The sequence below is a fragment of the Bufo bufo genome, chromosome 2, assembly GCF_905171765.1.
Source record: "Bufo bufo chromosome 2, aBufBuf1.1, whole genome shotgun sequence".
Taxonomy (NCBI): Eukaryota; Metazoa; Chordata; class Amphibia; order Anura; family Bufonidae; genus Bufo; species Bufo bufo.
In genome coordinates this window covers 33,856,624-33,882,541 of record NC_053390.1, presented here as the reverse complement: position 1 = coordinate 33,882,541, position 25,918 = coordinate 33,856,624, and the positions used below count along the sequence as shown (strand labels likewise).

The 25,918-nt window shown below is 43.4% G+C and overlaps 1 protein-coding gene across 1 annotated transcript; it reads left to right on the top strand.

The window, feature by feature from the left end:
• Positions 1–11: 11 nt before the first annotated feature.
• LOC120990691 (gastrula zinc finger protein XlCGF26.1-like) lies at positions 12–23,952 on the top strand. The gene is made up of 4 exons (XM_040419597.1): positions 12–65; positions 149–213; positions 633–831; positions 22,391–23,952. Exons 1-4 carry the CDS (start codon positions 32–34, stop codon positions 23,950–23,952), a joined length of 1,860 nt encoding a protein of 619 aa, XP_040275531.1. The 5' UTR covers positions 12–31.
• Positions 23,953–25,918: the final 1,966 nt, after the last annotated feature.

Below are 25,918 nucleotides of genomic sequence, written 5' to 3'. Positions count from 1 at the left end.
AGAAGGACACAAGGATCTGTACGAGGACGTCATGATGGAGAACCACCAGACCTGTAAATCATCAGGTAATAGACAGGACTAAATACACCCATCCTTTAATTATCTGTATGTAAAGAATGAATTCAGTCACTGTATGTGTCTCCTACAGGAAGATCCAGTAAGAGAAGAACACCAGAGAGATGTCCCAGTCCTCTTCTTCCACAGGATCATCAGGTAGATTGAGATATTCCCAATGGTCTGTAGAAGGCTGTGAAGTCCTTGTGTTCAGTCTTGTTTTATCCCATAGTATTATATGTTTATATTTGTGTAATGAGAAAAGTGGAGATGACAGGGTTAAAGCTGACCATAGACATTAGATGTTGTCTGTATGTGATCACTATGTTCTGGCTTTGGAGACTGCCAATGGGAATAAGTGACCAACCGGTTGGAGGCCAGTCTTCCTTCACAGAAACAACTTGATGCACACCTCGTCATGGTGAATATACATGTGTGTAAGCTTCCTGCAGCTATCTGGCTCAAATAAACCGAGCTGTCATGTCATTATTGGTTGTCCTGATAATTTATAACCTTCTCTATTTTTGTAGAACATTCTGTAGGACTTCTGTGACTGTGAGAGACTTTTATATTTGCAGCTTTTGATTCAGGATAAAGATCTGAGGAGTATTAATTCTAGAGAGACCTATGTGAAGGGTGAAGACCAGTATAAAGAGGAATTTCCTACAGAGACATTTGTGTGGGGTGATGACCAGTATAAGGAGGAACCCCCTACAGAGACAGATATGTGGGAATATGAGCAATATAAGGAGGAATTTCCTACAGATATCTACCCAGGTGAGTAGTAACCACTACATAGAGAAGAGTCTTAGACTGTACTTATTCACCAGCTTTTTTAGCTCCATTGTGTTATGTTCTGCCATATATTTCCTCATACAGCCAAATTACATATTATTTATGTATAAAAATGTCATACTGTTATAAGTTATGACACATGTTGTAAGTGTAAAATGCGAATGCAAGAATACAAGTGGATATTTAAATATTCCTCTGTAAAATAAGGCAGAAGCATTTGCCTAATTTTGGGGCTAAAGAACCATTTGCTCCTATTTAATTTGGGAGGTGTGGAGAGAACTCCTTTCCTACAAAAAATGTGTGAAACTATTGATAAGTTATAGTTTGTTACTGTGCCTTTAAATTGGCTGCCATTATCTGCTTCAATGCTCTATCATAAGTTTGTATTACTGTAATGTGCATCCATTTCATAGAGCATGAGATGTGTATGGTTTATGACCACTGCTGTCCATCCACCTAGTGTCCAAGCTGTGCGATGTTATGGCGTTGTGAACCTGCGGTAGGACCCTTCTGGGAAGGTCCACAAGACAGAGGAGAGCAGGGCCAGTGTAAGGACATGTTTAGAATGCTGGGGCAGGGAGATGTGTGATAGAGCTGCCACTGACAACCTCTGGCAGTACTCCAGAAGCAGTATCGGAGTAGCATCTCAGTGGGGAGTCAGGCACACACTGAAGTGGTAATACAAAGGTAGAACCAGATGGCTTTGAGAGATTTAGTGCTTGTTGCACTGTTGTTTCCTGTGTGCTGCATACGCTACAGTAAGGCAAGTTGATTGCAACCTATACTGTCCTCATACACGTTGGCACGGTGTGTAATCTGACATGTAGCTAAACCCCCTGTCTTGAAGAAGAGAAAAACTGTACTGCTTTAACTTTCTCTTTTATTGATAGTAGATTGACAGGAAAGGTGAAACTACAGAATAAAACAGTAGCATTTAGAACATAAATATCCATGGTACATGGCATAAAACACAGAATAATCTGCTATACATGCAGTACATGGGATAATACGATGATAGTAATGAGCTATTAAACAAGTAACATATATAAACTATGGTAAATGTCACAAGATAGTGCTCTTACCGACTATGCTTGAAAACAGGCTAATAACAGATGATGGGGCAGGAAAACCAGTGAGAATGTCTGGCTCCTGAGACATAAGATGGTGGCTGCTTGCTGTACCAGCACAAGACTAGCAAGAACCAGGAACTACCCACAATGCCCTGGGACTCCCATAATACATAGAGAAAAACACTCCCCGCTTGACGTCAACCGACGTCACTATTGTATTCGTTGGGTGTAAACAGTAGAACGAGTTCTCCTACTGGTCTGAGGAACAATTTGGTCTCTCCCTGTCTCCGTATTTTCAATTCTACTTTGCGTATAATTCCGTCCTTACTTGGGAATGTCTTAGTCACAAGACGGCCACTCGTTTCTTTGTGACTGGCAGTCTTTCATTAGGACTACATCGCCGGCCTGGAGGTTAGGCTTGCTGGTTTGCCACTTTCTCCTCGGTTGCAGAGTGGGAATGTATTGCTTTTTCCACTTATCCCAGAACGAGTTTGAGAGACTCTGTACTTGTCTCCATCGATTCCTGTAAAGATCTTTGGAATTAAATTCTTCGGGTGGAGCACAAATTTGTTCAGTCTTTTGTGTAAGCAATGTGGCGGGTTTGAGATCTGTTGGGTCATCAGGATCGCTAGAAATTGGAGTTAGCGGTCTGGCATTTATGATAGCCGATACTTCCGCGATGAAGGTAGTCAGGCTTTCATGAGTCAACTTTGAAGATCCTTTTTGTAAGAAGATTGAGTCAAGGATTCTCCGTGCGATGCCTATCATCCTCTCCCAAGCACCTCCCATGTGTAATGAGTGTGGTGGGTTGAAGGTCCAAGTGCATCCTCGTTCACTGAGGTATCTTTCTATGTTGTTAACATCTAAGTTGGAAGAGAGTTGTAGTTCTCTCGCTGCTCCGACAAAGTTTGTGCCTCGGTCAGAACTAATGTGTTTGACGGGTCCTCTAATGGCAATAAAACGTCGGAAAGCATTAATGAAACAGGAAGTTTCCATAGATTCAATTACTTCAATATGGACAGCTCTGATGGACAGACAGGTGAACATAATCGCCCAACGTTTCCCGAGCGCACGGCCTCCCCTGGTTTGCCGGACAACAACAGGCCAAGGACCAAACACGTCTAGGCCAACATTAGTGAAGGGTGGATCCGTACTTAGTCGGTCATACGGGAGGTTTGCCATCTTCGGTGCCTGTGACATACCACAAAGTTTCCGACAGGTAACATATTTAAATATGAATCTGCATACACATCTTTTAGCTCCAACTATCCACAGTCCAGCCGCTCTTAGAGCTCCTTCAGTGAACAGACGACCTTGGTGCTTTGTCTGTTCATGGTGATGTTGCACGAGCAGAATGACTATATGATGCTGTCCAGGAACTATCACAGGATGTTTCTCTGTTAGGCCTACATTTGCTTCCATAAGGCGTCCACCTACTCTTAAGAGCCCATCTTCGTCGATCACTGGGTGAAGTTTCCTTAAAACACTACCTTTGGGCACGGGTCTTTCGCTGACTACACAGTTGATTTCCGTTGCATAGGTTTCACGCTGTACAGCTTGGATGATTACATTTTTTGACCGCTCTAGATCGAGAGCTGTGCACGCTTACAATGATGCCAGCCTCTACAGATATTTTTATCTGCCGATGAGGTTGCTTTGTACGACCGAACAATGTGAGTTAGCCAAGTGATGGCACAGACAAGAACCTACTGAATCTGTGGGATTTCAGGTGGTGGTCCAGAGTCTCCGTATGTAACACAGATACCTGAGGACATATCTCAACATCAGTATGTGGGTCTACTAGTTCAAACATGGCAGTTTCTGTTGTGTTGGGCGTCGGCTTATACAAAAAGGTGGGGCCTGTAAACCAAATTGTATCCTTGAGACGTTCAGCAGCAACGGATCTAGTTGCTTTGTCCGCAGGGTTGAGGGTGTAGGTACATATTTCCATTGTTCGGGAGAGATAGATTTTCTGATCCTTAGAACTCTGTTGTTGACGTAGACATAGAAGCGTCTAGCTTCATTACAGATATATCCCAGTACTATCTTGCTATCTGTATAGAACTCAGACTCTTTAACCTCTAGGTCCATTTCTACAGCGATGAGTTCGGCCAACGCCACCGCTAACACAGCGGCACATAGTTCCAGGCGTGGTATTGTGTGTTCCTGGAGTGGCATTAGTTTCGCTTTACTCATGACGAACCCTACATGGCAATGTCCGCTGGTATCTAATGTCTTCAAGTAAGCTACAGCCGCAATTGCTTTGATTGAAGCATCACAGAAAACACCGTTTTTGAGTCTCAACCTTGGTAGTTGGTACAGAAACATATGGACGAGCTATGTGAAGATCCGATAAGGCTGTAAGGGAATTCTTCCAGGCCATCCACGTGGTTCTTTCCTTTATGGGAAGAGGAGTATCCCAGTTCGACCCTTCTCTGGTGAAGTCTCTTAACATAGCTTTACCTTCGATGAGCATAGGAGCTGCAAATCCTAGTGGGTCATATAAACTGCTTATGGCTGACAGTACTCCTCTGCGAGTAGAGGGTTTTTCTTCTCTGTTAACCTGAAAAGTGAAAGTATCAGCTTTTATGTCCCAGAGTAGACCAAGGCTCCGTTGCATCGGAGGCGAGTCAAAGCCTAGATCTAGGTCCTTCAAGTCCTCAGAATGGTCCTGAGAAGGAAAAGCTTCCATCAATTTCTGGCTGTTGGAAGCGATCTTGTGTAGCCTCAGGTTAGACAGAGAGAACATCTCCTGGGTTATTTTTAGGAGACTGATTGCAGTCTCATCTGAGGGCATTGATTTCAGACAGTCATCCACATAGAAGTCCTTCTCTACGAAGAGTCTGACATCAGCTCCATACTTTTCTTCTACTTTCTGAGCTGCGTGTCTTAATCCATAGATGGCGACTGCAGGAGAAGGACTATTGCTGAAGATGTGAACTTTCATACGATACTCTGTAACATCTTTAGAGGGATCGTTGCAGGGGCGTAGCTAGAAATGCATGGGCCCCATAGCAAAAAAAAATTATGGCCCCCCCCCGTGCCACAGATCCCCCTCACCTAAAAAGTGCCAACCACAGATCCCCCTCCCCTAAATAGTGCCATCAACAGATCCCCCTCCCCTAAATAGTGCCATCCACAGATCCCCCTCCCCTAAATAGTGCCATCCACAGATCCCTCTCCCTTAAACAGTGCCATCCACAGATCCCCCTCCCCTAAATAGTGCCATCAACAGATCCCCCCTCCCCTAAATAGTGCCATACACAGATCCCCCTCCCCTAAATAGTGCCAACAGATCCCCCTCCTCTAAATAGTGCCATACACAGATCCCTCTCCCCTAAACAGTGCCATCCACAGATCCCCCTCCCCTAAATAGTGCCATCAACAGATCCCCCCTCCCCTAAATAGTGCCATACACAGATCCCCCTCCCCTAAATAGTGCCATACACAGATCCCTCTCCCCTAAACAGTGCCATCCACAGATCCCCCTCCCCTAAATAGTGCCATCAACAGATCCCCCCCCTCCCCTAAATAGTGCCATACACAGATCCCCCTCCCCTAAACAGTGCCATCCACAGTATCAGGTGCCTCCCCCCCCCCCACCATGTGCCAGTCAGTATCAGGTGTCAACCCCCCCCCCCCCCCCAGGTGCCAGTATCAGGTCAGGTACCAACCCCCCCCCCCCCCCCATGTGCCAGTATCAAGTGCCCCCCACTCCCCCCATGGCAGTAACAGTCAGGTATTAAAATATAAACACTTCTACTTACCTCCATGTCAGCGATGCGATGCAGCCTCTTCCTCTGTCCCTCCCTGTATTGTGTCCCGCCCTGTATGTCCATATATGGAGTCACTGCTTGTATTTCAGAAAAGGTTTCTGCTGGGATTCGAACCCACGACCTTCTGTATCAGAGGCAGAGCACCTAACCACAAGACCAAAAGAGCAGCCTTGCTGCTGACTGAAAAATTATGAGACTTCTACTGTCATAGCTGGCTAAGTGTACATCTATACACATGACAGCTGCTCATATATAGAGATATAGCAGAGCTGAGTGTGCTGGGATAGCTGTCACATAGAGATATAGCAGTGCTGGGTGTGTTGGGGCAGCTGTCATATGTATAGATGTACACTTAGCCAGCTATAACAGTAGAAGTGTCAATTTTTTTCAATCAGTTGCAACGCCTCCTTTATGGTTGTGAGGGTAATTGCTTTGCCTCTGATACACTGATACATTGGAGGTTGTGGGTTCGAATCCCAGACACATCAGGAGACTTTAGAATACAGTAAGATTAGATCACATTAGCGAGGGGGCCTGAACATTAAGACCGCTGCTGTGAAGGGGGCCCTGAACAGTAAGACATCGATATTTAACTAACTTGAAAATAAACTTTCGGGCCCCGAAGCAGCTGCTTCCCCGGTAGTTACGCCACCTCCTGGCTGCCTGTGTGTAGTGTCTGTGTGTGTTAATAAAAAAAAATAAAAAATGAATGCGGTCGGACGGGCCCCCCAGTGGCGTAGGGCCCCATAGCCACTGCTATGGTTGCTATGGCGATCCCTACGCCACTGGATCGTTGTCCTTGAACTATATGAATCGCAAGAAATTTCTATGTTCTTTCTTAACTAGGAAGCAATAGAATATCTGTTGGATATCAGCCGTGAATGCAATGGAGTCTCTGCGAAAACGGAGAAGCACTCCTATGAGCTTGTTGTTTAGATCCGGTCCTGACAGCAAAACGTCGTTCAATGATTCGCCTTCATACTTGGCGCTTGAGTCAAACACCATTCTGATCTGACCTGGCTTCTTCGGGTGATACACCCCAAACATGGGCAGGTACCAGCGTTCTTCCGATTCTTGAAGTACAGGTGCTAGCTCTGCATGACCGTTCTGGAATATCTTTTCAATGAAGGTAAAGAAGTGATCTCTCATCTCAGGCTTGCTTCGTAGGTTATGCCTGAGAGAGACAAATCGTTTGAAAACTTGCTCTCTTTTGTTGGGTAAACGTTGTCTTTGAGGCTTAAAGGGTAGAGGTGCAACCCAGCTTCTTGTTTCATCCTGCACCATTCCCTTCTCCATTATATCTAGGAACAGTCTATCTTCGAATGACATCGCCATACGATTGTCCTCTTTAGTCTTGCGGAAGACTGTGGATCCCAGGTGGTCTTGATTGCCATCCCAGATGAAGTCATCATAGGGAGGACCTGCAAGGGCACCTGATGATGAAGTGCTTTGAGGCAGTTCCTTAATGAAGAAGTGATTTTCGCATGGTTGGAGAAGAGATGGGCGTCCATTCTCAGGTGTACTAGTAAGCATGCTGTTGACAGTTGGTTTGTTTACACCTCCCAAACAGACTTCTCCTACAATGACCCATCGTAGGTCAAGTCTCTGGGCGTATGGAGCATTGTGAGGTCCATTGATCTGCTGTCTAACTTTGTGGACCTGTAGGATATCCCTCCTGAGGAGTAAGACTATCTGAGCTTCAGAATCAAGGTTTTGGATCAGGTGTCTTATACGCTTCAGGTGAGGCTGATGCACTGCTACTTCTGGCGTGGGTATCTCGGACCGGTTGTCAGGAATCTGGTTACATTCTAGTATAGTTGGTAAAGGCAGACGCACTTGACCATCGCTGGATTCAATTATGTAGCCGCTTGCCCTCCTTCCGGCTGTTTCCACAGTACCAGCACAAGTTCTTAGAGAGTAGGGGGCCCCGGGTCCTCTGATGTCGAAGCTATCAAAGAAGGCAGACTTCGCTAACGACTTGTTACTTTGATCGTCTAGAATTGCGTACACTTTGATGGCTTTGTCTCGGTCGTCTGCTGAGTAAACCCTCACTAGGGAGATTTTAGAGCAGGATCTGCCTCCTCTGAGGTCTCTGCAAACCTCTGTACATTTAGAAGCAACTGCCAAAGTGTCAGTATTTCTGTCTTTTCGCTCCTCGCTATGCTCTTGGGTTTTGGGTGAAGCCCACGGTGGTGGCCCAGGGTGTAGAGCTGTGTTATGATCTGTGCTGTCACATTCTGCACACTTTGCACTAACCTCACAGTCCCTGGCAAAGTGCGAAGTTGAAAAGCAGCATTTAAAGCAGATGTTGTTCTCCTTGAGGAAGGTCTTGCGGTCTTCCAATGACTTTTCTCTGAAGGTTCTGCACTTAAGTAGGGAATGAGGCTTCCTGTGTAAGGGACACTGTCTGCACCGGTCCTTGGGGTTGTCTCCTCTTTGATAGGAGCTGAACTCTTTATAGACTGAACCTGTGGAAGAAACGTTAATTTTGTGGACCTCCACCATTGCCCTACGAGGTTTACTGACTGAGGCGGTGGCATATGACATCATGAAATCAAAGCTAGGATCATTTCTGATTTTTGCTTGTTCAGAGACAAAATCTACAAACACATTAAATGGAGGAAATGGTACATTGTAAGTCTGTTTATACCGAGAACCATGCATGAGCCACTTCTCTTGCAGGTTATATGAGAGTTTCTGAACTATGGGATTTACACCTCTAGCAGTGTCAAGGAATGTCAATCCCACCAGATCTCCTTCTGCCTTTGCTACACTCAGCTCCATTAATAAGTCACTTAACTCTCTAAGCTTTGAATAGCCTTTGTTCGCTATTTTAGGAAAGTCCTCAATTCTCTTAAATAAGGCACTTTCTATTACCTCTGCTGCGCCATAAACCTCATCAAGTCTATCCCAGACCCTTTTTAGACCAACGTCTGGATAATTTACATTGATATCTCTGATCCTTTTAGCGTGTTCGGCGGACTCACTTCCCAGCCATTTCACTAGGAGATCCAGTTCCTCTCTACATGACAGACCTAAGTCTCTGGTGGCATTTTGGAAGGAAGCTCGCCAAGCTCTTTAGTTCTCAGCGCGGTCGCTGAAGTTTACAAGTCCCTTGGTGACCAGCTCATGTCGAGCAAGGAACCTGGCAAAGTCCATTGTGGCTTGATTGGTGCTGGAACCAGCTGGTGTTGTGTTGTCAGAGTGAATGTGTGGTGCACGGCCATACCTGTTGGAAGTCTCTGGTTTAATCCGGTCTGTGTAATACCATTCTGAAGCGAAGGGCATCTCTCTTAGCAGGGGCAGATTTCTGATTCTCTGTACTGGAGAGACGTTGTTGTAACCGGTTTCACTCTGATGTGTATTCTCTAGTTTCCTGCAAGGAGACTGATAGTCGACTTTCTGATGATCCGAATAAGCATGTTGGCTTGGCTTGTCAACAGACTGCTTTGTATTAAGCTGTGGATCTGGGTCGTCATCTGACTTGGAATGTTGATAGACGTATTGTAAGGTTCGCTGTTGTGGATCTTGGAGTTCAATTCCTGGATGGACGATGCTGCGATGACTCTTGGTTTCTTGAAGTTCCGTGGCTTCTAGAAATTCTGCTTCTGCTATGGCAGCTGCTGTCTCTTTATCTGTGGTGAGTTTTTCTAGAGTCGCTTCAAATTGCGCTTTCTCCCTATTCAAAGAAGCTTCAAGTTGCGCTTTCTCCATATTCAGTGAAGCTTCAAGTTGCTCTTTCTCCAGCTTTATCTGCATCTCTTGTTCTGTGAAGCTGGATTTTGCCTTTGCAGCTTCTGCTTTTGCGCGGGCAATGGCGGCAGCTTCTCTGATTGATGTCCTGTTAGAGCCACTTATCTGAGACCTTGTCTTGACTGAAGATGCTCGACTATTAGACATGTTGTGACTGTTAGGAGACTGCTGCGATATCCAAAAGTAGGCTCTGCGTTGATAATGGCGGGCTCCGTATAGTCTGATATACGGTGCGACTGTTAGGAGGTTGCTGCGATATCCGTATGCAGGATCTGCGTGGATAATGGCGGGCTCTATCTAGTCTGATCTTCTGAGCTTGTTCTTAGCAGTCGTTTCACTATACTGTCCTCATACACGTTGGCACGGTGTGTAATCTGACATGTAGCTAAACCTTTTGTCTTGAAGAAGAGAAAAACTGTACTGCTTTAACTTTCTCTTTTATTGATAGTAGATTGACAGGAAAGGTGAAACTACAGAATAAAACAGTAGCATTTAGAACATAAATATCCATGGTACATGGCATAAGACACAGAATAATCTGCTATACATGCAGTACATATATAGTAATGAGCTATGAAACAAGTAACATATATAAACTATGGTAAATGTCACAAGATAGTGCTCTTACCGACTATGCTTGAAAACAGGCTAATAACAGATGATGGGGCAGGAAAACCAGTGAGAATGTTTGGCTCCTGAGACATAAGATGGTGGCTGCTTGCTGTACCAGCACAAGACTAGCAAGAACCAGGAACTACCCACAATGCCCTGGGACTCCCATAATGCATAGAGAAAAACAGGCTGAATGAAATACATAAACTCATCAGTAGATGGTGCTGTTACCACACAATGTAATGCACATGAATTACAACACAGGTAAAAATGCAATGTCAACTGATAAACACACAAACAACTGGATCTATATCTAGGGACAGAACACAACAACTACCTCAATGTGATTGCCAGTACATCTTAAATTTTGGCATAAAGTTGTCAGAATCTGTCTGTTTCAAAACGTGAATTCAAAAGATTTGAGAATTAATAGGCCTACGCAGGCTAAGTGAATAAATATTAGGGATCGACCAATTATCGGTTTTACCGATATTATCGGCCGATATTGAGGATTTTGACAGTTATCGGTATCGGCATCTATTTTGCCGATATACCGATAACGTATTGGGAACACAGAACGTGCTGCTCTCAGCGCTCTCTGTGTTCCCTCAGCAGCACAGGGGAGAAGGAAGCAGTGTCTCCCTCCCCCTGTGCTGCTGCTGCTGCCGCTGCCGCCAATTAGAGGAGAGAGGACAAGAGGAGGGGAGGGGCTGTGGCCACCGCTCCACCAATGAAGATAAGTCTTTCATTAATTCATATACAGGAGGCGGGAGCTGGCTGCAGAATCACATAGCCGGCTCCCGACCTCTATGAGCTGTAGCTGCGATCTGCGGTAGTTAACCCCTTAGGTGCCGCGGATCGCAGCTAACGCTCATAGAGGTCGGGAGCCGGCTATGTGATTCTGCAGCCAGCTCCCGCCTCCTGTATATGAATTAATGAAAGACTTATGCTCATTGGTGGCGCAGTGCGCCCCCCCAAGCCCCCCAGTATTAATCATTGGTGGCGCAGTGCGCCCCCCACCCAAGCCCCCCCCCCCAGTATTAATCATTGGTGGCAGTGGCCACAGGATCCCCTCTCCCCTGCTCCTCCGATCGGAGCCCCAGCTGTGTAATCCTGGGGCTCCGATCGGTTACCATGGCAGCCAGGATGCTATTGAAGCCCTGGCTGCCATGTTCAGCTCCCTGCTGCTCTGTGCACAAAGCACAGAGCAGTAGGGACAGTGTGAGATCCTATTCACCCTGATAGACACACAAACAATCTCTATCAGGGTGAATAGGACAAGGGTTCTAGTCCCTAAGGGGGCTAAAAGTTAGTAAAAAAAAAAATAATAATATTAAGTATAAATGAAAAAGAAAGATTTACAAAAAAAAAAAAATACATGTTAACAATAAACATATTAATTTTCAGCAGATTTGTGTAGGAATTTTTTTTTTCCCAAAAATGAAAATTCCCAGAATATCGGTATAAATTATCGGCTATCGGCCTGAAAGTTCACAAATTATCGGTATCGGCATCGGCCCTAAAAAATCAATATCGGTCGATCCCTAATAAATATATTTACAAAGTGTGATTAAAGACAAATCACATACTGAATAATAAAAAGTAAATACATCACTAGCCTAAATATGCAACATGCAATATGGGGTGAGAATCTGTATATCATGCTATAACACATGGCTGTCTACCACGTTATAACACATGGCCAACACCCCAGGGTGTATAAGAGATAAAGAAAATCAATACTTACATCCTACCTAGGATAAAGGTCTAGGTGGAGTCCGCCAAATATATGTGTCACAGAGTTTAAACCTTTTAGCCTATCCTCCAGTGTGCAGCACGCATGTATCTGAGATCACTCAGGAATGTTATCTGAACAGCGTTGTGGTACCATCGAGAAACCCCCCCAAAAAACCTCTATGACCCAATAAAGACTTATGTAGTGCTGCTATTTGCCAGTCAGCAGGTGACACAAGCTGGGAGAAGTGTCCTTGCCACCAGAGTATAAGGGACGGCAAGGTGTTTTTCCCTTCGCCCATGACAGCACCATGAGAGGATCCGCCCCCACAGACAGGAAACCTGCAGAATAAAAGGGAGGACACTCTCCTTCCAAATCAGTGTGGTTTCCTGTCTCTGGGGAAGCCTGCAGTCTTTCTTTCAGGTTCCTTTCCTCTGGTGGTGCTCCTACGCTGACCCCTATAGTGGGCTTGTGTTCTCCCCCAACATACCTGCTGTCCCCGGGAACATAATGCGGCTTCAGTTCGTGTGCTGAAAAGGACAGGCAGAGGCACAGCAAAACTCCTGAGAGAGTACTTTGTGTGCTGGAGCATGGAGTGCCTGGCGGTATCGCTGATGCGCTAGGGGCACGGACGTCCAGACCCCAGAGGGAGGAGCTTCCGGCAAGGAGTTAGGCCAGGGAGAGCGGCATGGGTCATGTGGTTTGGCACGCGGAATCGGGCGTGACATCATCAGAGAGCGCCTATGAGATGGGCACGCGGTGAACTGAAAGCTGGCATCCTAAGCAGCGCTCTGGTGGCCAGCAATAGGAGAAGCATGGAGGAGGACAAGCATGTTGAGGAGTCTGCAGTCCCTCCAGCCTTGACAAAACCAAGGAAGGTGGTGACTAAAAGGAAGAATAAAGAATGTATTCTTTGTAAAACTGGGTTGTCATCTCAATGGGAGAAGAGGATGTGTCAGTCCTGTATTGATAAAACGGTGGCTGAGGAATTGCCATCATTTTATAAATGTCTTCAGACACTAGTCAGATCGGAAGTTAATTCTACCTTGTCATCCAAAAAAGAATCTAAAGTGAGACGACATAATACTGTACAGGAGCATATTTCATCTGATTCTGATGAAGATGAGATACACTCCTCATTATATGGGCATTCTGATGATTCATCCCTGTCTTCCTTGGAAGAAGGGGAAATCAGTGGTAGACACAGAAAAACTTCTAAAAGCCGTACATTCTACTATGGGCATTGAAGAGGCAAAAGAACCCAGGTCCATCCAAGATATGTTTGGGGGGGCTAGAATCCATCCATGTTTAAAAACCCTGGGTCAGAAAAAGATAAATCTCTTCACTGCCTAGACGTTAAAAGGACCTTGATTCATTATCTATCCTGCACTAAAGACTGGCGCAGATCTTCTTCACTCTTTGTTCTCTTTCAAGGAGTGAATAAGGGTAAGGCGGCTAAGTTCTATTGCCGGTGGATTGTTTCTGCCATATCTTTGTCTTATCTTGCATCCGGGTTGTCTCCTCCGGTGGGTCTTAAGGCACATTCTACCAGGGATGTTGCTACCTCCTGGGCAGAAAGATCCTCTGTTCCCATAGAGGATATTTGCAGAGCAGCTACCTGGTCTTCTCCTTCAACCTTTTTTAAACACTATCGGCTTGATTTGAACTCACCCCCTTCGGGGTCTTCCTTTGGGGAAAAGGTGCTTCTTTCTACTCTCCCACCCTGATTTTTCCTCTAATAAATCTCTAGTGGTGCTATCATGGGCGAAGGGTAAAATGATGATTACTTACTGGTACAGAGCCCATGACAGCACCCTTATATTCCCTCCCTGCTGTTTTTTTTTCTGGTTCTCTTATACTTACACGGGTGTAGCAAAAAAAAAAAAAAAAAGACTTGATATTAAGCGAAAATTATTATTGATTATCTAACATTATGTTGGAGGACTTCCTTCGATACTTAGATATCACACTGAAGTGGGAGAAGAGTGTCCGCCCTTTTATTCTGCAGGCTTCCTGTCTGTGGGGGCGGATCCTCTTGTGGTGCTGTCATGGGCTCTGGAAAATCAAATTACCGGCAAGTAATCATCATTTTTTGGCAAATCATGTTGTGGGTCTGGCTTCTTTTTTTTTAACGTTGTTTTGCCCGTATACTTTGTTATAGGAAGTAAATGCCTTAAAGACTTTGGACACCTATTCGAACAATTTAGTTTTTTGTTTTATAGCATTTTACTCATTTAGGGCTTAAAATAATTTTTTCAATTGGTCTTTATTAAAAATATTGAGCTGTTCTGTCACAAAGGGTTAACTGTTTTTCTATCTGTGTGCATCCTACTTTCACTTTGTGCCGATTATCTAATAACCCTTATCTCACTCCATATTTTTAATAAAGACCAACTGAAAAAATTATTTTTAGCTCATAATTAGTACAATGTAATAATAAAAAAAACGCCCCAAAGGTGTCCATAGCCTTTAAAGGGAATGTGTAAATAGAAAATTACCTGTTTTAAATCAAGTTTTTATGTTAAACATATTTTTGGTGATGATATTTTAAATTTTCCATGTCACTACCTATATTTAAAAAATCCTAAAGTCCAGTAGTTTTCACACTGGCCTAATAATAGGCCCATTTCTTGTTTTCTACAGATAATTTTTCAGCAGTCATCTTATTATCACAGTCAGGATTCCAATGACAGCTATTACAGAATCTAAAACAGGATCCACCATTCACAATAGGTGATATCAAGGATTATTTACTCTCTCCTGACCTCTGCACAGGTCACAGAGCATGCCAAGATAACTCTCCCAAAGAAGTCAGTGAGGACAGCTCATGTCCATGGTGTCTATGGCCCATGGTGGCTGCTGTAAAGCATATCTGTAAGTGCTGTTAGAAATAACTCCAACAGGATGGCAGCCCTCATAATCATGTTCAGGAAATAGAAATAAAAAAAAAATCTACAATCAGAAAATAAAAATAGATATGGATGTGTGTCACTATCTGGTTTTAAAGGCTATCTACACATTTGGAGACAATTTTTTATGATTTCATTTTACTCATTTTGGGGTAAAAATAATTGTTTTAATTGACCTTTATTAAAAATATTGAGCCATTCTGTCACAAAGGGTTAACTGTTTATCTATCTGTTGGAATGGTACTTTCACTTTGGGGTCATCTAATAACCCTTATCTCTAAATTAGTAAAAGGTCATTAAGCCACATTCTTATCAGTAAGATAAGAATTGAGCTTAATTAAGTGTTTATAAGATCAGAGATAAGGAGCCCATCGGTTTCCTGCCTGAAGGAGCATAGAGAAAATACACATCCTGCTAGCAGATAAACTCAAAGCTGTGCAGGGAAAACAGCTCATAATTTTTAATAAAGATCAATTGAAAAAATGATTTTTAGCTCAAAATGAGTACAATGCAATAATAAACAAATAATACAAAAAAATTGCCACCAAAGGTGTACATAGCCTTTAACCCCTTAAGGACCGGGCTCATTTTCACCTTAAGGACCAGGCCATTTTTTGCAAATCTGACCAGTGTCACTTTAAGTGCTCATAACTTTAAAACGCTTTGACTTATCCAGGCCGTTCTGAGATTGTTTTTTCGTCACATATTGTACTTCATGACACTGGTAAAATGAAGTCAAAAAAATTATTTTTTTTGCACAAAAAAATACCTAATTTACCAAAAATTTGGAAAAATTTGCAAATTTCAAAGTTTCAGTTTCTCTACTTCTGTAATACATAGTAATACCCCAAAAAATTGTGATGACTTTACATTCCCCATATGTCTACTTCATGTTTGAATTGTTTTGGGAATGATATTTTATTTTTTGGGGATGTTACAAGGCTTAGAAGTTTAGAAGCAAATCTTGAAATTTTTCAGAAATTTACAAAAACTCAATTTTTAGGGACCAGTTCAGGTCTGAAGTCACTTTGCGAGGCTTACATAATAGAAACCACCCAAAAATGACCCCATCTAAGAAACTACACCCCTCAAGGTATTCAAAACTGATTTTGCATACATTGTTAACCCTTTAGGTGTTGCACAAGAGTTATTGGCAAATGGGGAGGAAATTTGAGAATTTCATTTTTTTGTCTAATTTTTAATTTTAACCCATTTTTTCTACTAACAAAGCAAGGGTTAACAGCCAAACAAGATTGTATCTTTATTGCCCTGACTCTGCAGTTTACAGAAACGCCCAATATGTGGCCGTAAACTACTGTACGGCCACACAGCGGGGCGTAGAGTGAAAGGTGCGCCGTATGGTTTTTGGAAGGCTGATTTTTATGGACTGGTTTTTTGACACCATGTCCCATTTGAAGCCCCCTGATGCACCCCTAGAGGAGAAACTCCCTAAAAGTGACCCCATCTAAGAAACTACACCCCTCAAGGTATTCAAAACTGATTTTACATACGTCGTTAACCCTTTAGGTGTTGCACAAGAGTTATTGGCAAATGGGGATGAAATTTGAGAATTTCATTTTTTTGCCTAATTTTCAATTTTAACCCATTTTTTCCACTAACAAAGCAAGGGTTAACAGCCAAACAAGACTGTATCTTTATTGCCCTGACTCTGCTGTTTACAGAAACACCCCATATGTGGCCGTAAACTACTGTACGGCCACACAGTAGGGCGTAGAGTGAAAGGTGCGCGGTTTGGTTTTTGGAAGGCAGGTTTTGCTGGACTGGTTTTTTGACACCATGTCCCATTTGAAGCCCCCCTGATGCACCCCTAGATTAGAAATTCCATAAAAGTGACCCCATCTAAGAAACTACACCCCTCAAGCTATTCAAAACTGATTTTACAAACTTTGTTAACCCTTTAGGTATTGCACAAGATTTAATGGAAAATAGAGACACAATTTCAAAATTTCACATTTTTGGCAGATTTTCCATTTTAATATTTTTTTTCCAGTTACAAAGCAAGGGTTAACAGCCAAACAAAACTCATTATTTATGGCCCTGATTCTGTAGTTTACAGAAACACCCCATATGTGGTCGTACACAGCTGTACGGGCACACGGCAGGGCGCAGAAGGAAAGGAATGCCATACGGTTTTTGGAAGGCAGATTTTGCTGGACTGGTTTTTTGACACCATGTCCCATTTGAAGCCCCCCTGATGCACCCCTAGAGTAGAAACTCCAAAAAAGTGACTCCATTTTAGAAACTACGGGATAGGGTGGCAGTTTTGTTGGTACTAGTTTAGGGTACATATGATTTTTGGTTGCTCTAGATTACACTCTTTGTGCAGCAAGGTAACAAGAAATAGCTTTTTTGGCACTTTTTTTTTTTTTGTTATTTACAACATTCATCTGACAGGTTTTATCATGTGGTAATTTTATAGAGCAGGTTGTCACGGACGCGGCGATACCTAATATGTATACTATTTTTTTTATTTATGTATGTTTTATACAATAACTTCATTTTTAAAACCAAAAAAATGTTTTAGTGTCTCCATAGTCTAAGAGCCATAGTTCTTTCAGTTTTTGGGCGATTATCTTGAGTAGGGTCTCATTTTTTGCGGAATGAGATGATGGTTTGATTGGTACTATTTTGGCGTACATGCAACTTTTTTGATCACTTTTATTACCTTTTTTGGGAAGTAAGGTGGGCAAAATTTCAATTTTCTCATAGTTTTTATTTTTTTATTTTTATGGCGTTCACCGTGCGGGGAAAGTAACATGACCGTTTTATAGATTAGGTCGTTACGGACGCGGCGATACCTAATATGTGTAGTGTATTTTATTTTTTTAATTTTTATTCAGTGATAAATGTTTTTTTTTTATCTTAACTTTTTTCACTTTTTTTTACATTTTTGTGACCCAGACCCACTTGGTTCTTGAAGATCCAGTGGGTCTGATGTCTGTATAATACAGTACAGTACAATATATATTGTTCTGTACTGTATTTTACTTACACTGAACAGATCTATGCTTTTAGCACAGATCTGTTCAGCACCATGGACAGCAGGATGCCTGAGCAGGCGTCCTGTTGCCATGGGAACCTTCCCCGTCTGCTCAGAACTTCGCAGACGGGGAAGGGTAAGCACAGGGCTGAGGGGGGCTGTCGGGGGGCTCTCTCCCTCTCCATCGGGGGGCTGCAAAGGCACAGCAGCCCCCCGATGGAGAGGGAGGGAGCTCCCTGACCGATGACAGTTAACTTTTTCCATACAGCGGTCCGTACGGACCGCGGTATGGAAAGGGTTAAACGGCTGACATCTGCACAGATGTCAGCCGTTTATACCAGGGTGCCAGCAATGTGCTGGCACCCTGGTATACCCACTAGAAGCCAACGATCGTTCATGGGAGGCGGGCGGGGGATCGCGATCCCGCCTGCCGCACCGCCCGCCTCCCGCAACGCCCCCACCGCCTGCGACACCCCCCCCCGCACCACCCGCCGGCATAAAATCGTGCAGGGGTGCAGGGGGGGTGAAAAATATTGATTTTAGCCACTCTAAAGTTTCTGATCGCCGCGGTCAGGGACCGCGGGGATCAGAAACTGCAAAAAGCGCAGCAAACCGCAGGTCTGAATTGACCTGCGGTTTTCTGCGATCGCCGATACGGGGGGGGGTCAAATGACCCCCCCCCCTGCATTGTTACGGGATGCCGGCTGAATGATTTCAGCCGAAATCCCGTTCCGATTAACCCCTGGGGCGCCGGAATACAGATTTTAAGTCAGGACGTACCAGTACGTCCTTGGTCCTTAAGGACTCGGGAAATAGGGCGTACCGGTACGTCCTATGTCCTTAAGGGGTTAAAGGGGTTTTTCAGGCTTGTAATATTGATGCCCTATCCTCAGGATAGGTCATCAATATTAGATCGGCGGGGGTGCTTTCTCTTCATACAGGGGTGCCGGGTGTTGGACCCCTGCCGATCTGATACTGATGACCGATCCTGAAGACAGGTCATCAGTATTAAAAGCCTGGAAAACCCCTTTAAGGGCTCTTTCACACGAGCGGATCCCGTGCGTGGAATCCGTTGCGTAAAAAGAGTGCCAAGCCCCGTTCCGGACAGCAGAGACACGGAGCATTAACATGGTTGATAATGCTCCGTGCCTCTCTGTGATCTTTTTACTACAAAATCACAGTGAGATAAAATTGTCACTGTGATTTTGTAGTAAAAATGGAGCATTATCAATCATGTTAATGCTCCGTGTCTCTGCTGTCCGGAATGGGGCTTGGCTCTCTTTCACGCAGCAGATTACCTGCACGGCATCCGCTCGCGTTAAACAGCCCTAACTGTCAGAAAAAATTATAGGTGTATGTGACACATTCCATTTAAAATAGCATATAAAAGTGTGTGCCCAAAAATGGTACAGAAAGCTTGTATATAAAAAAAAAGACAAAAAACTTTTCTGTAGAACCCAAAAAAGCCTGCCCCATAAAAATTGTGGGGGATTTATCAAAATGTCGTGAGAAAATACATTAATCACATATTTAAATGTCCTGTCTGACAGGCTCTCTCACTTTTCACTTTACTTTTCAAACTGCTGTGCATGCCGCAACTGTCTCTAAGTTCTGCCACAAATGGTTAACATTTACAACAGAAGATAAGACGATACAATTTTTTCCCCCAGTAAAATGCAGCAGAAAAAAGGTGCAAATACAATGCTATACAGTACTGTGCTAAAGCTTTAAACAGGTGTGGAAAAAGGCTGCCAAGTAAGAATACTTTCAAACATATAAGTATTAATCGTTTATTTTTATCAATTAACAAAATGCAAAGTGGAAGAACAAAAGGGAAATCTAAATTCAATCAATATTTGCTGTGACCCCCTCTGCTGTTTTTCTAGGTACACTTAACACAGTTTTTTCAGGAAATTGGTGGGGAAGTTGTTCCAAACATCTTGGAGAACTAACCACAGATGTTCTGTGGATGTAGATGTAGGCTTGCTCAAATCCTTGTGTCTCCTTAGACAATCCCAGAGAGACTGGATAAAGAGATTAAAGGGTTTCTATCACTTTGTTTTCACATAATTAGCTTTCAGACACTAGCGATCCGCTAGTGTCTGCTCTACCAAACAATCCTAATATAATAGCTTTTGGTGCAGCCGTTTTGCTAAAAAAAAGAACTTATATTGATATGCTAATGAGCCTCTAGGTGCTATGGGGGCGTCATTAGCACCTAGAGGCTCGGTCTACCTTTACAAAATGCCGCCGCCCAGCGCGTCCCTCCAGCCCACCCATCTCCTCCGGAATGCGATCCTCCCTGTGAGCCAGCGGACGAATTCTCGCGCATGCGCCGTGCGCGTCTGTATTCGGCGCATTCGCGCAGTGAATGTATGACCGCTTTCTGCACAGACATCTCCACTGCGCCTGTTCCTCGGAGCACTATGACGTCATCGGCGCAGGCGCAGTGGAGATGTCTGAGCAGGGAAGCGGTCAGACATTCACTGCGCATGCGCCGAATACAGACGCGCACGGCGCATGCGCGAGAATTCATCCGCTGGCTCACAGGGAGGATCGCATTCCGGAGGAGATGGGCGGGCTGGAGGGACGCGCTGGGCGGCGGCATTTTGTGAAGGTAGACCGAGCCTCTAGGTGCTAATGACGCCCCCATAGCACCTAGAGGCTCATTAGCATATCAATATAAGTTCTTTTTTTTGCGAAACGGCTGCACCAAAAGCTATTATATTAGGATTGTTTGGTAGAGCAGACACTAGCGGATCGCTAGTGTCTGAAAGCTAATTATGTGAAAACGAAGTGGTAGAAACCCTTTAAAGCTTTGTGGGGGCCATATCATCACTTCCAGGACTCCATGTTTTTAATGAGATTGGCTCCATGTTTGGGGCCGTTGTCTTGCTGCAGAATCAATTTGGAGCCAGTCAGACACCTTCCTGATGGTATTGCATGATGGATAAGTATCTTTCTATATTTCTCATTAATCAGGCAGTCATGAGGACCCTAGATGCAGGGGGTGGCCAAGGAAACCTTGTGTAGTAGATGAAAAATGCATCATGCTTGTTTCCCTTCAAAATCGGAAGATGTCCAATAGCTTCATCAGCTCAGAACTGGCAGAAACCATTGGGATCTGGGTGGTCTTCTTGGAGGAATTGCAGCCAAAAAGCCATTTCGATGTGGAAACGAGGCCAAACAACTGAACTATGAAAAAAACGTGAACTAGGGTGGAGAAAATTGGCAGCAGGTGATCTGGACTAATGAAATATTTGGCTGTAATAGAAGGCAGTATGTTTGTTGAAGTCCCGAAGAGTGGTACAGTAGTAATGAGTTTCTGCAGGCAACAGTGAAGCACGGCGGTGAAGGATCCTTGAAAATTTGGGGCTATATTTCAGCAAATGTAGTTGGGGATTTGGTCAGGATTAATCGTGTACTCAGCATTGCGTAATACAGGCAGATACTTATCCATCATGCAATACCATAAGGGAGACATCTGATCCACATCAGCTCCAAATTTATTCTACAGCAGGACTACGACCCCAAACATACAGTCAATATCATTAAGAACTATCTCCAGTGTAAAAAAGTAAAAGGAGTCCTGGAAGTGATGATATAGACCCCCCAGACCGATGATCTCATCACCAAGTCTGTCTGAGATTACATAAAGAGAAGGAAGGATTTGAGTAAGCCTACATCCACGGAAGATCTGTGGTTAGTTCTCCAAGATTTTTGGGACAACCTCCCTGCCAAGTTCGTTTAAAAACTGTATGCAAGTATACCTAGAAGAACTGATGCTGATGGTGGTCACAGCAAATATAGAATGGATTTAGATTTCTCTTTTGTTCATTCACTTTGCATTTGTTTAACTGATAAAAATAAACTATTAACACTTCTATTTTTAAAAGTGGCATTTTTCCACACCTGCCTTCTTTTGCACAATACTGTATGTTGGGCCTATGTGTGAAGAAAGACTATCACTTGCATCAAAGCCATGGCCATTTTGTATTGTATGTGACCCTACTGCTCTTACCCTCTGAACTGCTCTCTGATAAGCTGTAGGTACATAGCTGTCATATAGTGTGTGAGACGGACACCACCTAAGAGCACTGATTCAAAGGTCACTTTATAATTCTCCACCGAGCGTTTCACTAGGAAAGCGTTTGGGCAGGCATACTAAAAAATAACCCTCTGAAGATGCTGGCTTCAATGCAGCAGTGGACAACTACAAGAGAAGAGCATGGTGGCCTACCGGCATTATCTACTGTTCATTGCTGTGAGGTTCAATGTTAGATTGTCATCTGCTTTCCCATCACTGTTTTGAGCTGGCCATACACTCCAGAATGCTCGTTTGGCTGAAAGCTGTCTCCAAAATCTCCATACATATGCACGTTGGCCTTCGCCAAACTACATGTTTTGTGAATAGGGAGAAGGGAAGACACCTTTGAAGGCTGCTAATCTTCCCAAGAACAAAGTGTCAAGCATGTTGAAATCTAACTTCCCGATCCTTAAACACATTAAATGGTAGGTGGGTTCAGTCAACATTAATCTAACATGACCAGCTTCAGTCAATTCATAATTGCATTTTCTTACTTACAGTATCTTGCAATTTTATGGATACCTTATTATAGAAATGCTATAAATTATCAATATAATTTTATGGTTATAAATAATAAAAGCAGTTTTATTCTTTGCAGGTTACTGTATCAGGAGCTCAGAGGGACATTTGATAGTACAATCATCTGCTTTAAAAGCTGAAGATATCACACAAGATACATATGAAGAGCATGCCATTATCCCACATGTACCCTCAGCCCTTCACAGCAAAGATCTAGATCCTTTTCAACATCTATCATCTGATTCATCACAGACTGTAGAGCAAAATACAAGCCACAGAAGTGATGTTTTACCTAAAAGAGCAAACACGGATGAGAAGCCATTTTCATGTTCAGAATGTGGGAAATGTTATAGCGTTAAGTCATCTCTTGTTGAACATCAAAGAACTCACACAGGAGAGAAGTCATTTTCATGTTCAGAATGTGGAAAATGTTTTACCCAGAAATCGAAACTTTTTAGACATCAGACAGTTCACACAGGAGAGAAGCCATTTTCATGTTTAGAATGTGGGAAATGTTTTACACAGAAAATAACCCTTTTAAGACATCGGAGAAGTCACACAGGGGAGAAGCCATTTTCATGTGCAGAATGTGGGAAATGTTTCCTAAGAAAAGCAGATCTTCTTGAACATCAGAAAATTCACATGGGAGAGAATCCACTTTCATGTTCTAAGTGTGGAAAATGTTATAGCGTCAAATCAAATCTTGTTCGACATCAGAGAAGTCACACAGGGGAGAAGCCATTTTTATGCCTAGAATGTGGCAAATGTTTTATAACGAATACAGAGCTTGTTGATCATGAGAGAATTCACACAGGGGAGAAGCCCTTTTCTTGTTCAGAATGTGGGAAATGTTATAGCGTAAAATCAAATCTTTTTCGACATCAAAGAAGTCACACAGGGAAAAAGCCGTTTTTATGCCTAGAATGTGGGAAATGTTTTTCTCAAAAATCAAATCTTCTCGTACACAAAAGAACTCACACAGGTGAGAAGCCATTTTCTTGTCCTGAATGTGGGAAATGTTTCTCAAGAAAAGCAGATCTTGTTGAACATCATAGAATTCACACGGGGGAGAATCCACTTTCATGTTCAGAATGTGGGAAATGTTATAGCATTAAAGCTAATCTTGTTCGACATCAAAGAACTCACACGGGGGAGAAGCCATTTTCCTGCTCAGAATGTGGTAAATGTTTTTCTCAAAAATCACATCTTCTTGTACACCAAAGAACTCATACGGGAGAAAAGCTATTTTCATGTACGGAATGTGAGAAATGTTTTAGTTGGAAATCGCAACTTGTTGAACATCTGCGAACTCACACAGGGGAGAAGCCATATTCATGTTCAGAATGTGGGAAATGCTTCATAAGAAAAGCAAGTCTTGTTGAACATCAGAAAATTCACACAGGACAGATGCCATTTTCATGCCAAGATTGTGGAAAATGCTATACCTGGATGTCACAACTTGTTGAACATCAACGGACTCACACAGGGGAGAAACCATTTTCATGCCAAGAATGTGGGAAATGTTTCATAAGAAAAGCAGCTCTTGTTAAACATCAGAAAATTCACACAGGAGAGAAGCCATTTTTAGGCCAAGAAAGTGGGACATTTTATAGTGATAAATCAAACTTTCTTCAACATTAAGGGAAACTGACAGGCCCAATAAGCATATTTAGGTATATATATATGACAGAACAGGTCTTATCAATTGTTTTAAAATCATCTAAGTATCCCCCCTGTCCACCTTATAAATACAGAAAACTAAAGTTTTATAACCTGCTTGTCTCGTCTCCAATCTGCCCAAGGGGCGGCGTTTCATCTCAAAATGCGCCCAGCCAGCCGCTCCCAACTGCCGTTCTGAAGCCCCGCCCAGCTCATCAATATTCCCTTTGCTGGGCGGCAGCTACAACTCTCCCCGACTCAAGATCCTGCGCATGGCCAATTCAATCCTCTGGGCACGTCCTCCGTCTAATCTTCAGCGCATGCGCCCGGCCGGGGCCACATCGCGCCTGCGTACAGACAATCTGCGTCTTAGAGGCCGCTGCAGCCTCTGCTTTTTGCGCATGAGCCGGGCACTTGAGTCGGGGAGAGTTGTAGCCGCAGTGTAGAATGTAAGCTGTCAACGGACTGAAATAATATGAGTTAAATTAGCGTTGAGTGAACTGAAGCAATCGAGGCATATTTCGCTCCAAAGTTTAGGAAAACTTTGATTCATAACAAATCCGAATTTCCTTGCACTTTGTGGTAACGAATCAGTATTTTCTAAAATGGCGGCTGCACGTGTTACAAAGTGAAAGTAAGAAGTCTGTGAACGTAAGATCCTCCATAATGCCGCGCAGCCAGCCAATCCGCAGGTAGCCATCCCCTATGATGTCACAGCCCTATAAAACCCTCATCCCGTACGGTCTCTGCCATTGTTCTGTGAGCTGATCATAGGGAGAGATGTGACAAGCGCTCATGTGCTAGGGCCAGTGTTGCTGCAAAGTGTTAATAGGGCAATATTTGAGAAGGAGACTGCAGGGAGAGTGTATCGCTGTGTGCATCACGTTCTAGAGCATCGACATTCAGAGTTAATCCATTAGTTTAGTGATAAAGTTACTGTGCTTCAGTATTAAAGACAGGTGTAATATATCACCATGTGCATCACTGTGCAATGTACCGACATTCATAGCTAATCCGTTCTTTTAGAGAAACAGTTACTGTGCATCACTATTAAAGGCAGGTCTTATATATCGTCTTCTGCATCACTGTACAGTTCACTGACATTCATCGCTAATCCCTTCTGTAATTTGTAGCATTACGCTGCGTTCGTATTACGGGCAGGTGTAATTTTTCACCCTCTACATTAGTGTGCAGTGGAGTGAAATTTATCATAGCTAATCCCTTGTGTGAGCTGTAGCAATACATTAACTCCATATTGAGGGTAGGTGTACTTTATCGCCCTGTATATAAGTGTGCAGTGGAGCAAAATTTATCATAGCTAATACATTCTGTTAGCTGCCTGTAGCGTTACATTGCGTCCATATTACAGGCAGCATAATTTTTCACTCTGTACATACAGTACAGACCAAAAGTTTGGACACACCTCATTCAAAGAGTTTTCTTTATTTTCATGACTATGAAAATTGTAGATTCACACTGAAGGCATCAAAACTATGAATTAACACATGTGGAATTATATACATAACAAAAAAGTGTGAAACAACTGAAAATATGTCATTTTCTAGGTTCTTCAAAGTAGCCACCTTTTGCTTTGATTACTGCTTTGCACACTCTTGGCATTCTCTTGATGAGCTTCAAGAGGTAGTCACCTGAAATGGTCTTCCAACAGTCTTGAAGGAGTTCCCAGAGATGCTTATCACTTGTTGGCCCTTTTGCCTTCACTCTGCGGTCCAGCTCACCCCAAACCATTTCAATTGGGTTCAGGTCCGGTGACTGTGGAGGCCAGGTCATCTGGTGCAGCACCCCATCAACTCTCCTTCACGGTCAAATAGCCCTTACACAGCCTGGAGGTGTGTTTGGGGTCATTGTCCTGTTGAAAAATAAATGATGGTCCAACTAAACGCAAACCGGATGGAATAGCATGCTGCTGCAAGATGCTGTGGTAGCC

Excerpts from the sequence above, each read along its gene's own strand:
- LOC120990691 (XM_040419597.1), top strand. The coding sequence starts at position 32 with ATGATGGAGAACCACCAGACCTGTAAATCATCAG. Across the intron at positions 214-632 it reads TTCTTCCACAGGATCATCAG|CTTTTGATTCAGGATAAAGA; the intron begins GTAGATTGAGAT and ends TTATATTTGCAG. Across the intron at positions 832-22,390 it reads TCCTACAGATATCTACCCAG|GTTACTGTATCAGGAGCTCA; the intron begins GTGAGTAGTAAC and ends TATTCTTTGCAG.